The sequence below is a fragment of the Aulonocara sp. 'chitande type north' Nkhata Bay genome, linkage group LG3, assembly GCF_057382095.1.
Source record: "Aulonocara sp. 'chitande type north' Nkhata Bay isolate Kocher_YH1m ecotype deep benthic linkage group LG3, A_spYH_male_GT1.1, whole genome shotgun sequence".
Taxonomy (NCBI): Eukaryota; Metazoa; Chordata; class Actinopteri; order Cichliformes; family Cichlidae; genus Aulonocara; species Aulonocara sp. 'chitande type north' Nkhata Bay.
The window spans coordinates 39,188,360-39,201,577 of NC_141346.1; the positions used below are offsets into that span (position 1 = coordinate 39,188,360).

The 13,218-nt window shown below is 41.5% G+C and overlaps 2 protein-coding genes across 2 annotated transcripts; one reads left to right on the forward strand and one right to left on the reverse strand.

Moving 5' to 3' along the window:
• Positions 1-608: 608 nt before the first annotated feature.
• On the reverse strand, positions 609-2,049 carry LOC147335618 (uncharacterized). Its single transcript, XM_086280415.1, has 8 exons — positions 1,971-2,049; positions 1,862-1,897; positions 1,605-1,784; positions 1,365-1,475; positions 1,141-1,200; positions 983-1,057; positions 818-898; positions 609-712 (listed from the first exon to the last, which is right to left on the reverse strand). The coding sequence occupies exons 1-8, from the start codon at positions 2,047-2,049 to the stop codon at positions 609-611; spliced, it is 726 nt and encodes a 241-aa protein (XP_086136541.1).
• A 4,859-nt stretch (positions 2,050-6,908) lies between these two features.
• Positions 6,909-13,016, forward strand: LOC147335619 (low affinity immunoglobulin gamma Fc region receptor III-like). Its single transcript, XM_086286089.1, has 7 exons — positions 6,909-7,179; positions 9,063-9,314; positions 10,113-10,232; positions 10,392-10,407; positions 12,214-12,305; positions 12,684-12,731; positions 12,853-13,016. The coding sequence occupies exons 1-7, from the start codon at positions 6,909-6,911 to the stop codon at positions 13,014-13,016; spliced, it is 963 nt and encodes a 320-aa protein (XP_086142215.1).
• The last annotated feature ends 202 nt before the right edge of the window (positions 13,017-13,218 follow it).

The window sequence follows — 13,218 nt, forward strand, 5'->3', positions numbered from 1 at the left end:
CGCGCGTGCTCGCTGATGATCTCCAGTTGAACCCGGTCGTTACGACTAACTTCCGGTCTGACCCTATCCGCTAGATCTACAAAATTATCCCTGACGTCGAGGTAAAATTGAGCAAGGTCGCTCGCTTCATCCGGAGAGGGAATGTTAAATACTCGCCTTATTTCGAAATTATTTAATTGTTCGCGGCGAGTCACCGCATCGTTCTGTACCCGAGATCCTCCTCCTTGTTGATGCTCCGCAGGCCGGTCCTCCTCCCTGGGCTGCTGATGATGCTGCTCCACCTGCACCTGCTGCACCTGCTCCTCCCCCTGCTGCTGGTCGTAGAGCTGAAGAGCATTTTCTATCGGCTGCAGAGGGTCAAAGTTCAGTAGACCGGCAAGCCGTTCGTTTTCAATGTTTTGAAGGAGGACCTGCAATGCGTTTTCTAAAGGTTGTAGTGGATCGTTCGGCGGTGGGGCTATATTGTTTTCTATCGGTGGGGCTAAATGTTCATCGTTTCTGTTTAATTCTGCCACGGCTTCCAACAAAGCCTCAGGAATGCTGCGTTCTTCCGACATGATTTTCTTTATTTCTTAATTCACAGACTTTTACATGCGTATGCTTTTACTTTACAGGTCCTTGTGTCTGTATATCGATGCATATGTGCGAACTGTTATGGCGTACATGAAAGCGAGGTTTTCAAGGATTCTCTTCTTATGAAGCAGCCGTCGAGCTGTAAGAAAAGACGGACAGAATGTATTTTTAAACCTTACATTTTTTTTTTTTTTTTATAGAGCGGAGAAGTTTAATAGGATCGATTCATCCCCCCGTCAATTACCTCTCAGTCTCCTGAGAGGAGGAGCTCTGGACGGTTCCTCCTCCGCCTGATTTTCTTCCGCCTGATTTTCTGTATCGGTCTCTGTCGGGGAAATAAAACAGAAGAGATTTAAGAAAACAATCTCCTCCTTCCTATTTTTTGAGAATGAAAAAACTTTTTATTTACCTCGCTCCTCCGCCTGATTGTCTTCCGCCCGATTGTCTGTAGCGGGGGATTGGTTAGGTATATCCGCAATCTCGGCTGTCGAGAAATAAAACAGAAGAGATTGAAGAAAACAATCTCCTCCTTCCTATTTTTTGAGAATGAAAAAACTTTTTATTTACCTCGCTCCTCCGCGCGATTGTCTGTAGCGGGGGTTTGTATAGGTATAGCCGCAGTCTCGGCTGTCGAGAAATAAAACAAAAAGAGAAAGATTTAATAAATAAATAAAAACTTTCTAGCACGCTTTATACCACTCCAAGTCGGGAGGGGCGGTATAGCACACTCGGATTACTCCGTCACATCCTGTTATTTATCGAAATGACGGATATTGCATCATATTGTTTACCTTTTGGTTTAAAAGGTATTTTCCTGCAGTTCTCCGGGTATGCGTTGACGAAAATAACGTCGTCTTCTTCTTTTCGCTGCGGCGGCGGGGTCTGTATATTCTCGATTACCTCTGTCGAGAAATAAAGCAAAACTTTTTAAAAATCTGCTCCGGGTCGGGAGGGGCGGTATAGCACACTCGGATTACTCCGTCACATCCTGTTATTCAACAAAATGGCGGATAATGCATCATATTGTTTACCTTTGGTTTTAAAACTTTTTTCTCCGCGGTTCTCCCGGTATGCGGAGACGAAAATAGCGCCGTCTTCTCGTTCTTCTTTTCGACGCGGCGGCAGCGGAGGTTCTGCGGGGATTATGGCGTCTAATTCGCCGCGGAAAACGGCCGGATTTTTGCTGCTACTCTCTGCACTATCAATAGCCTCTGTAAGTATCAGAGTTTGGTTAAATCAAGTCTATCTAAACTTATTTAAAAAATGGTATATACTTATTTAATCGTACCGTAGTCCACTTGCGTGAAATCATTGATGTAGAAATCTAAAAGAAAGTAATCAAATTATTGACATCTCTGTTGATATATAATTTAAAGTCGTAAAGAAAAAAAACTTACCGGGGTGAGGTACGAACAGTTCTGGCGAGATGGCCCTGGCGCGCTGATCGGCGGCGTTGTTTGAACGGAATGCTGACATAATATTCACGGATTCTTCCTCGCGATTGGTAGAACTGTCACAGTAGGGGCTGAGCAGATATCGACTCCCCTCCCGTTTCTTCTCTCATGTTATCCTAGTCTAGCGAAGCATCTGTTTTTCGCATCTTTCTCTTGACAATACCGATAGTTAGAGAGGGTTGTTTTTGTTTTTTTTTGTTTTTTGATTGCCTTCTTGCGAACGCCGTCTGTTTTCCACATTCTGCAACGGTAAAATATGACTTTGAGACGGGTATTTGTTTTACCAAATGGGCAACAGTTGTCTGACCTTGTTCTTGCTGTTGACAAAACTCGCCTCATGGTTGACTCTTTCCCACAGAGGGGGGTGCTTTAATAAACTTATTCGAGAATGAGCTTTTTTCCGCTAAGGCTTATTTTACTGGGAGATGTACGAAATTATTTACCGGGTTACAAGCAATGATAATATCGGCTGTTGACTCCTCAGCGGATCAACATTTTCTATCTATTGAGAAAACCCATTGTAAAAGTAATGAAGGAAAAAACTCTTCCGCCGTCTCACTCCTCCTTGACCCGCGGTGTGTGTGTGTGTGTGTGTGTGTGTGTGTGTGTGTGTGTGTGTGTGTGTGTGTGTGTGTGTGTGTGTGTGTGTGTGTGTGAAACAAGATCGCCTGTCGCTGCAATTATGGTTTGTTTTTCAGTCTCTCAAAAGGAAAAGTAGTATTCACTAAGGGATATTTATTCGTTTTTTACACATAGGCAGCCTGTAGGTTACAAGCGGATAGAAAGTTCTTCTTTTCATCACAAGCTATGGTGTATCTTAAAGGTTTTTTACAGCGTCTGTATTATAGGAAAATAAAATACTATTGAAATCTCTACAGGAAGTCACTCTTTATTTCCATTACAGACGCCGGTGCAGCTTAAGAAAGTAAAATTACACCCGCTATTGTAAAAAAACAGAGAAAATTGTCATAATATTGAAACAGAATTCAGACTATGAGTTTGCGGAAAACTAGCTGCCGCTCTGTCTCTCTATACAGCACAGAATCAGCTGCTGCATCACCGCTGTGCTCAGGGAACATGACGCATCAGGTCTGAAAATGACTAGACACTTCCGGAGTATTTCCGGTAGGGTCATAAGGTCCGGATCGAGGCCTTCCATAGTAAATATGCTGTATTTGAATATGTCATATTCAAAGCCTTCTTCTTTGGGAGAGCAGATCTCATCGGACACAGGAACGCTGCTGGGCTGCAGAAGGAAATCCATCTTGTGTGTCTGTGACTTAGAAATTGTGACGGACTCCTCCTCTCTGCTTTTTATTCTCCTCCCCTGCTGCAGACCCTCCCTCTAAAAACTTTTTTTCCCAACAACAGATGGCGCTCTTCCGGAGGTTTCCCCCCTCCCTTCTCAGGATGCAATTCGACACGCTTAGCAACAGATGGCGCGCTTCCGGAGGTTTCCCCCTCCCTTCTCAGGATGCAATTCGACACGCTTAGCAACAGATGGCGCGCTTCCGGGGTTCACCCCCCCTTCTCCGGATGCAATTCGTCACGCTCATTACACACTTCCGGGGGGGAGGGGGGAGGTCAAAAGGTCGTGATTAGGGCCATCAATCACTTCGGATTAAATTTTGTCATAAGCTGTATGGGAGTATCTCTCTCCAGAGTCTTTGTTCACACCAGCAGTTTATACCTAGCTGCCCTAAAATAACAGACCACAGATCAGGGTGAACTTTGAACTTGTTTTTGGGAAACAGAAGGCACGGAAATATACAAACAGTTTCCAGTTTACATTAATTTATGCATCCAAAAACCAGAGTAAAATAAATAAAAGTAAAACAATAATATAAATAAATGTCTCTCTCTCTGTCCAGTTCAAGTTAGTTTGACTCTTATCTGTGTGAACTACAAGTTAACCTGTGTTAGCTCCTTCAGGGTTAACCAGCTTTCTTTCAGCTGCTCTTCAAACTCTGATCAATATGAGCCGACTCAGTTTACTCACTAGACCTGCAGAGTGGCTGTTTAGGAATAATCAGTAACACAGTGAGTTACCGGTACAACACCAACACAATCAATGGAATTACAACACTGAAAGCACAAAATCAGCTGTCCACAGATTTACAGAGAAAACTTTTCACAGTCACAGTCTGGTGTGGAATCAGTTCTTGGATTAAATCCTCTGTGTGTCGCAGTAACAGAGTTTATGGTGGAGTCGTGTCACAGTTCAGAAGTGTGAGTCAGTTTCTCTGGAATATCAGTTGATCCATCAGGAATCCAGGGGTTTTGTTAAGGTCTTAAGGTCGGGGGTTCTAATCCACTGAACGGCTACCCTGAGCTACCCCTGAGCAAGGTACCATCCCTACACACTGCTCCCCGGGCGGCCAGTGGCTGCTAACTGCTTCACTGAGTGAATGGGTTAAATGCAGAGAGGAGTTTCCCCATGGCGATCAATAAAGTATACATTATTATTAGGAACAGAAGATTTCAGTGGAAGTTCAGATCTCCTAGAGGTGGATCATTAAGGTTCAGCAGTATCAGGTTTCAACGCCAAGATCTGCACTCGACTAATTAACCTGGCCTGTTGTGCAACATAAACACTGGAGTCTTATTCCAGCATTCCTAACAGTTCAGCTGGAAATCACATCCAAACTGCTCCCTGTAATCGCAGCGTGCTTATTAATGTGGCCTAAAGACATCTGTGCACATCGACAGGAAATGTCAGCTTCCACAGCAAAAGAATATAAAACACACTTACTAGGTCTCATCTTAGCTATCAGAGGCTTCAACATCAGATTTAGTAAAGAACACAAGCACATAGCATGCTAACTGACACCAAAGACAACCAACTGTGACTCACCAAATCCTCATTCAAACTGCATCAAACAGATTTTATCCACAAGGACTGAAGTTGGACACCATCACTGTGAAAGACTGGAAGTAAAAATGCATCTGTTTATAACTTGCTCTCTTGTTGAATCTCTTCCCCTCACTCAGATTTCTCCTGCTTGCTGTCATATTTTCTTTAAGCTGGTTGAACACTTTGTAAAATGTGTTTCTGTTCATATAGACTGAGATTATTATTATTTGTATAAACTGAGCTCACTGTTCAGAGACTGTACTACATGTTCACTGAGAGAAAACCTTTGTTGAACAGATGAACCCCGTCCTGTCCTCACTGTGTCTCCATCATGGCTGAGTCCTGGAGCCTCAGTAACTCTGAACTGTGAGGTTGAACATTCGTCTGCAGGATGGAGCTTCTACTGGTATAAAGCTGTTCCTGATCTGAAAACATTCAACTATAAATCCTACAGTTATGAGCTGCTACCTGATGGCAGTGGGACTGCACAGGACTCCTACATCATTCATGGACAGACACACACAGCAGGATATGTGTGCAGAGCTGGAAGAGGAGACCCAGAGTATCACACTGATCACAGTCAACCAAAGTTTGTCTGGTCTGCAGGTCAGTTTGTTTCTCTCTGTCCTTTCAATGAGCTCATGTTAGGTCATCATTTTTATTCACCAAGATTTAGACCATTAAAATCTCATCTCCATGACAACCATTTATGCCTGTGTACATTAAAACTCCCCAAAAGAAGAACTGAACTGAATATTTTCCTTTCTCTCTGTGATCAAACCAAACTGAATTTCTTCGTTTCCTTTTCTTATTTTTCAGTTTTTATTTAATGTGATAACATGAAAAACAAAAGACATCTATGAGATTTTAAATGTTTTGATATTTAAACTCATGTTTCTGTTTGTACTGATTATTTTTACTTGGTGCACAGACAGGATTTACACAGTTAAGACTCTTTGTTTAGTGCTCAGGTAGGTGCTCAGATAAAAAAGTCAAATATAGTCAATGAAGAAACAAAGATGTCAGCAGGCAGGTTAACAGCTCTGACAAATACAAGACAAACAGTGACTACAGATGGACGCTAGAAGAAGACGTCACAAATAACAGCTGCTGTTATTGTTCATTTAAAATATACTTCAAAGGTTTTTAGTTTTGGTCCTGCTGCTGCAAAATATCTCACTGTAGAAGGAATCTGTGAAACAGACAATATCACAGAATTATGACAGAAACATTACAGCAAATGACTGAAGTGTGTTCAGAGTGATCTGTATCAGGTGGATGATGCTGAGAGTGATGACTCAAAGCTCATGATGTCACATGACCTGTACCAAGCTCTACATGAGCTGCCAGCAGATAAAGCATGTGGGTTAGATCATCTTAAACATGTCAGTATTCGGCTCCTTTGTTTTCCACTGATTTGACTGTCTGTGTGATTCAGGGCTTGTTGTCAGACTCAGTGTTGTCTGTTCTATTAGTGCTGATCAGGGTAAAGCTAAAGTCCCGTGAATGATTTGCCTTTAACCTCAGCCAGTATGATTTGGAAACTTGTAGAAAGAATTCTGCTGACAGATTAAGCTCCAACGCCCCAGCTTAAAAATTATGTAACCCATGATGTCACGCCTTTTATGCAAATATCACCATGTGTAATATCCACAGAAAATCTAATCTAAATGCTCAAATAAGCCATTTCTACAACCACCGAACACAGCAAAAATAAGTGATGATTCAAAGAGCAGTTACATAAATGCAAAACAAACAAAACCGATCCAAAAATTCTCCAGACTCCATGTAATGATATAAACAAAGGCTAATTAGCTTCTGCAGCTTTTTGCTGCACACTTAGTTTCACCACGCGCCAACCAAGATTCACTGACCCAGCCGCAAAAGAAGACCGCAAAAACGCTTCTGTTAGTCTGAGTCAAAGAGGGGATCAAAAATCATGAGAATCCTGGTTTACTGGTGCGCCAGTCTAAAGTAAAATGGGGTGATAGCAGTCCTAACATCTGTGAGCTTTGTCTCTTCACTGCATGTTGTTTCCAGATGTTCATTCAGCAGCGTCTCTCACAGTGAGTCCTGACAGAGTGCAACACTTCACCTTTGACTCTGTCTCACTGACCTGTGAGGGAAACTTCACTGAGTGGAGAGTGAGGAAGTTCTCTGAGGACGGCCGACTCTCTGACTGTAGGAGAATGACTGGATCCACATGTGACATCTACACATCAAAGTCAGATACTGGAGTGTACTGGTGTGAGTCTGGATCAGGAGAGTTCAGCAGTGCAGTCAACATCACTGTACAGAGTATGTTATTATACATTTACTTCTTGGATCTGAATGATTTAGACGTCACATGAACATTTGTCTCAGCTTTGCTCTATGTGAAGTAATTCTATGTGGCAACACAAACAAAACTGAGACAATTTTAGACAAAAAAGTATCAAAATATTCTTTGTTGTTGGTCTCATTTCACTCGATCTTTTCATGCTTTTCAAACATCACGTTTGTAAAAACTTGCACACAGTAATTTTATATTTTCTCTGTCAGAATAAAACTCTAAAGAGCTCAACATCTCTGTTATCACATTAGATGAACTTTTATTGTCTCCATTATTTAAATAACACAACTATACAAATGTTTACAATTTGTATATTTGACTCCTGCAGGGAAAATAAAGGGAGCATCCCAACTATATTTCCAGCCCACTTAATCAAATTTTGAATTTGGGATCTGAGCTTGACAGAAAGTTTGCCAAATCATGTAGTGATAACATAACAGATTCAACAATCTCCCTATAAAATGTAACATGATGCATTTATTTACTCCATGGACCCTCAGCCTTCTAAAAAATGCAAGTGGTGACTACATGAATGATCCACATGATGAACCCACTGAACTGAACATCTAAACATGAAATATTGTCTCTAGGAACCATGATAACAGGGTTCATGCTGAGAAATAAGAGAGCGGAACCGGCTGTTCAAACCCCCACAAGGCTGCCCGCTGGATTCGAAGCGACGGGACGAGGCGCGACCTCTCACAACGAACGTAATATGGTCAACACCTTGGAGACGCTTACAGCTGCTGTGAAGGCTCAAAACAACACCATTGAGCGTATGAGGGGAAACATCAGAGAAAGGCCTACTCAAAATGACACCCTTGAGCGACAGTTGGAAAACATCGCGGAACGGATCACTGCAGTTGTGAAGTCTCAGAATCAAAAGACTGACAACACCATGGAACAGAAGTTTGATACCATCATGGGGAGGCTCGCGGCTCTCCAACGGGAGATCGAGGGACCAGTGTCAGAGGGCTAAATTCGAGCTGCTCACAAAGGAAATCAACAATATTCAACATTTGGACACCACGGCGCCAGCTGCTAGGCCCAAGGCTGGAGCCCACCAAAGCAACTCCCTGATAACGACTGTGTGATGACTATTCTTCCCGTCCCATGAAGGCCACCTGGGTTGGCTGGCAGACTGTTTACTTAGCCTGATAGAGCGAAGGACACTGTCTCCGCTGAACTATGGACACGCACACACATACACTTACACTGATAGGCACTCACTCATCCCCCCTCCCTTTCCAACGCCTTCGATGCTTGTTTCCGGCGAGGGAACACGGCGGGTCTGTGTGCCGCGCTGGAATGATAGCGCTGTGCAGGGTGGCTGCTGTGTTTCTTCGGATTACTCCTCACCCCCCACCCACCCCTGTGGCTTGTCATGTCTTCACAATGTTGTGCTGTGGACATTTATGTGCTTTTTTGTGCAAAGGAGTTTTTTTTGTTTCCTGTTCTCATGCTGTCCTACCATGGAAGCACAGCATGAGTAGGGGTCTCTTTTTTCCTCTTGTACTTTCCCCACTGTAGTGTACATTTCAATGTTTTTTCCTGATTCTACCAATCTCCGACCTGTATCCCCATGTAATGTTTGTGCTATATGTGTAAGGTCGGGGGGGGGGGGGGGGGGGGGGTCCCATTTCACTGCAGGGCAACCTGCATGTGACGAATAAAGCTTTGATTGATTGATAGTTCAATATTGTCTCCAGTCATTAAAACCAGGCTCTCAGAAAATCTCTCTGAAACCAGGTCAGCATGTAGATCATGAGACACGACTCACAGCTTTTTCTAAAAGTTTTGCACCAGCTGGTCTGACTGAAACAATATGTTTGTTTTTTTGTTTTCACAGATTATTATTATTATGGTCCTATCCTGGTGAGTCCTGTTCATCCTGTGACTGAGGGAGCTTCTGTTAATCTGAGCTGCAGTTTGAGAACACAAAAAATACTTTCCAATGTGTTTTTCTATCACAATGACAAACTTATTCAAAATGATCCCCGAGGGGAGCTGAAGATCTCTGCAGTGTCAAAGTCTGATGAAGGTTTCTACAAGTGTCAGTACTCAGGAAGAGAGTCAGCACAGAGCTGGATGTCAGTTAAAGGTGAGCAGGATCAAAACAGTGTGTCTTTCTGTAAATGAGTTTCATGACTGAGAAATAACATGATATTATCTCTTTTAATGTTTGAAGCCACCTGGGTCTATTTTGTAAGAACTTTTATAAAACTATTATATAATATCTCTATATTGTCAGGTTTAATATTGTTGTGATTCAGGACTCAAGTGTGAGACTCAGGTGAAAACAGCAGAGGATGTAATGAGTCAAAGTTTACTCAAACAAAGGATAAATAATTTAACACATCAGATTGTGAGCTTTGACTTGGTCAACAAGAACAAGACATAAATAAACCTAAAATTAATGAGCGAGTCCTACAAAAACATCTTAACTGAGGTGAGAGAGACAGGCCAGAGGAGCAGACATAACAGTGTGAGGGCGGCAGATGTGTGGGAGAGGAGAGAGCAGTTAGGGCAGGAAATCTGAGGGAATGTGACAAGACAGAGAGTGTTCATAAAGTGGCTGCAACAATGCCTTACTTGGAGTCCAGACTAGCTGGGGGTAAAGGATAAAGCAGAGGTCTGTGGAAACTGTTGAACGATGGGCAGGCAGGCAAGTGAGGAAGAGGCTCTGAGGGGGGCAGCAGTGGTGGTGAATAGGGGGGTAATGATCCAAGGTGGCAGGAGTCTGACTGGAGGTGAATGATGGCATGAAAACAAATCTTGAAGCAGGAAGAAACTGAAACAAGGGGAAAGTCTGTTAGCATACAAACCTTATTTTCCTAGAAAGGATCCCAGCAGACCTGCCTGGTTACCTCACTGAAATATTCATTATTGTTTGTTACAGTAACTGTGTCTGGAGCTGACAGCTCTTCATCTCCTGTGTGGTTGATGGTTGGACTGGTTTGTGGAGTCTCTCTCATTATTATTCTCCTGCTCTTGTTGTATCGCTGCAGACAGTCCAAGTGTAAGAGCCTCTTCTTTTCATGCTGTATTAGAGAGTTTATTTACTACATACACTTTAATTATTCACACATATACATGTATTCTGATCTCATGACACAAAATATCAGTGGAACAATTTATACATGACAAACATGTGTAATAACATTTGTCTCTTTCACAGATTCCTGCTTCACCAGGTTGGTAAAATACTTTTTATTATTATTTTAAACAAACATCAGTTACTTTTGAGTTTATTGTGTTCATTTCCTGTTTTAGGTCGATCCAGTCTGAGAGTCACAGTCCGGGCTCCTCCACAAATCATGGAGTCAACCAGAATGAAACTCACGTGTACGGCTATGTTCAACATGGTCAGCATTGAAAAACAGTTTTTATTATCATTATTAATATTTACTTTTATTAAACCTCCATTAGCATGAACATTTAATAGGTTCAGTTTGAGTTCACGAGTTTTTCAAAGAACATTTAAAGATCTTACAGTCCTGGTTTTGACTCACACAGTGTTTCTGTGTTTGCTCTGATCTTTAGTGTAACTGTAATAAAATGATTAATGTGAGCCTGGCTTGTTTTTTCTTTAGGTACTGCTGACCTCTATGAATCAGTCACACAAGTGACAAACAGAAATGGTACAGTATATGTGCTGGAAATCACAGAGCAGTTAGAGATGAAACTTGTTTTGGATTTAATGAAACTAATTTCATGTGACATGTTTTTACAAACCTGTAAATAAAATATGAACATTTCAGGATAGTTTTACAGAGTTTATTTACTACATTCACTTTAATTATTCAAACATTCATTCTGATCTGATGACACAAAATATCAGTGAAACAATTAAACATAATAATTATAATTTAAAGAATCTGAACAGTCTGATGAAGAAGACCAGCTCTGTTCTGGGACGTCCTCATGACCCAGTGGAGGTAGTCAGTGACAGGATGGTGGCTCAGCTGTAACCCCTGTTAGATAACACCTCCCACCCCACGCAGGTCACTCTGACAGCACTGAGCAGCTCCTGCAGTGACAGGCTGCTGCACCCACAGTGTGAAGGAGAGATTTAGGAGATCTTTCCTTCCAGCTGCTGTCAGACTCTACAACATACATCATCATGTGAAAGCACACATGCACACACTGGTGTCTGTAAATATCTCAATGTGCAATACTCTATACCTGCTGCTACTAACATCCATCGACTACACGATGAAATGCTGCCATTTGCAGCTGGTACAACAGAATTGAAATTCTCTACTTTTTGTGGTGTGCATTATTATTCATACTTTGTGATATATTATATTATTTAGTTTAGTCAGTTACTGTTCTTACTGTCTTTGAGCCACTGTGACCGCTTCGTTTCCTCTGAGATTAATAAAGTATTCTTATCTTATCTTACAGATTCCTGCTTCACCAGGTTGGTAAAATACTTTTTATTATTATTTTAAACAAACATCAGTTGCTTTTGAATGTATTGTTGTCACGTCTGCCGTGGCAGATGAGTGGAGGCTGAGAATTAGGACCTAAGATGCAGGCAGCTGAGATGCAAAAGAGTTTTATGCATGAAGTGGTGAAACAAACAGAAACAGCAAAGGCAAAATGGTGATGCAGGGAGACACGGGGGACGACACAGAATGATGCAGGGAAAGAACACAGACGAACCAGCAACAAGCACACGAGGACACACACTATAAATACACACAGAGGGAAACGTGGAATAGCAAACAGGAGGCAGACACAGCTGAACCAAATTGAACTGACGAGTCAGGGGAAAACATAATCTGAACACACTAACAGAAGACATGGATCTTCACAATAAAACAGGAAATGCACAGAGACACGGTACAGACACTAAACAGAGGAAACACAGAAACCAAACTCTAGGAACTAAAAAGTCTAAACCCCAGTACACAATCAGAACAAACACAATATCATAATAATGAAAAACACAAAAGACCGAGGACCATGACAATTGTGTTTATTTCCTGTTTTAGGTCGATCCAGTCTGAGAGTCACAGTCCGGGCTCCTCCACAAATCATGGAGTCAACCAGAATGAAACTCATGTGTACGGCTCTCTTCAGCATGGTCAGTATTTAAACCATCTTTATTATCATTATTAATATTGACTTTTAGTGGGGAAAGGCTAATTGATCAATCTAAATTGCCCATAGGTGTGAATGTGGGAGTGAATGTGAGCACGAATGGTTGTCTGTCCCTGTGTGTGAGCCCTGCGACAGACTGGCAGATAAGCAGAAGCGAATGGATGGATGGATACTGACTTTTATTAAACCTCCATTAACACGAACATTTATCAGGTTCAGTTTGTGTTCAGCAGTTTTTCAAAGAACATTTAAAGATCTTACAGTCCTGGTTTTGACTCACACAGTGTTTCTGTGTTTGCTCTGATCTTTAGTGTAACTGTAATAAAATGATTAATGTGAGCCTGGCTTGTTTTTTCTTTAGGTACTGCTGACGTCTATGAATCAGTCACACAAGTGAAAAACAGAAATGGTACAGTATATGTGCTGAAAAGCACAGAGCAGTTAGAGATGAAACTTGTTTTTGATTTAATGAGTCTAATTTCATGTTATATGTTTTAACAATCCTGTAAATAAAAATATGAACATTTCAGGATCAGATGAATACGATGACATCACCTCCTCTCTTATTGAGTTTAAAGATCTTAGAACTAAGAGTGAGTACACCAAAGTTAATTTTATAAAAAGAAAACCTGGTTTGGAAAGATTTTTAATTAGTATGAAATTCATTTTGGGTGGACTTATTAATATAAGTTAGGTCCGGCGGCATTTTTCTCATGTTAGGAAACAGACATTTATTCAAATGTATTATTTTGTTCTTTTCACCTTTTTAAATCTGTGTATTTAGTGAGATGGGAAAACAGTTAAACACCAAACAAATGAAGAATAAAAACACATGTTCGTTGTTCTTTGCAAGCTACATGTTTACTGTACAAGCCAAAGTAATCTATTACTGGCAT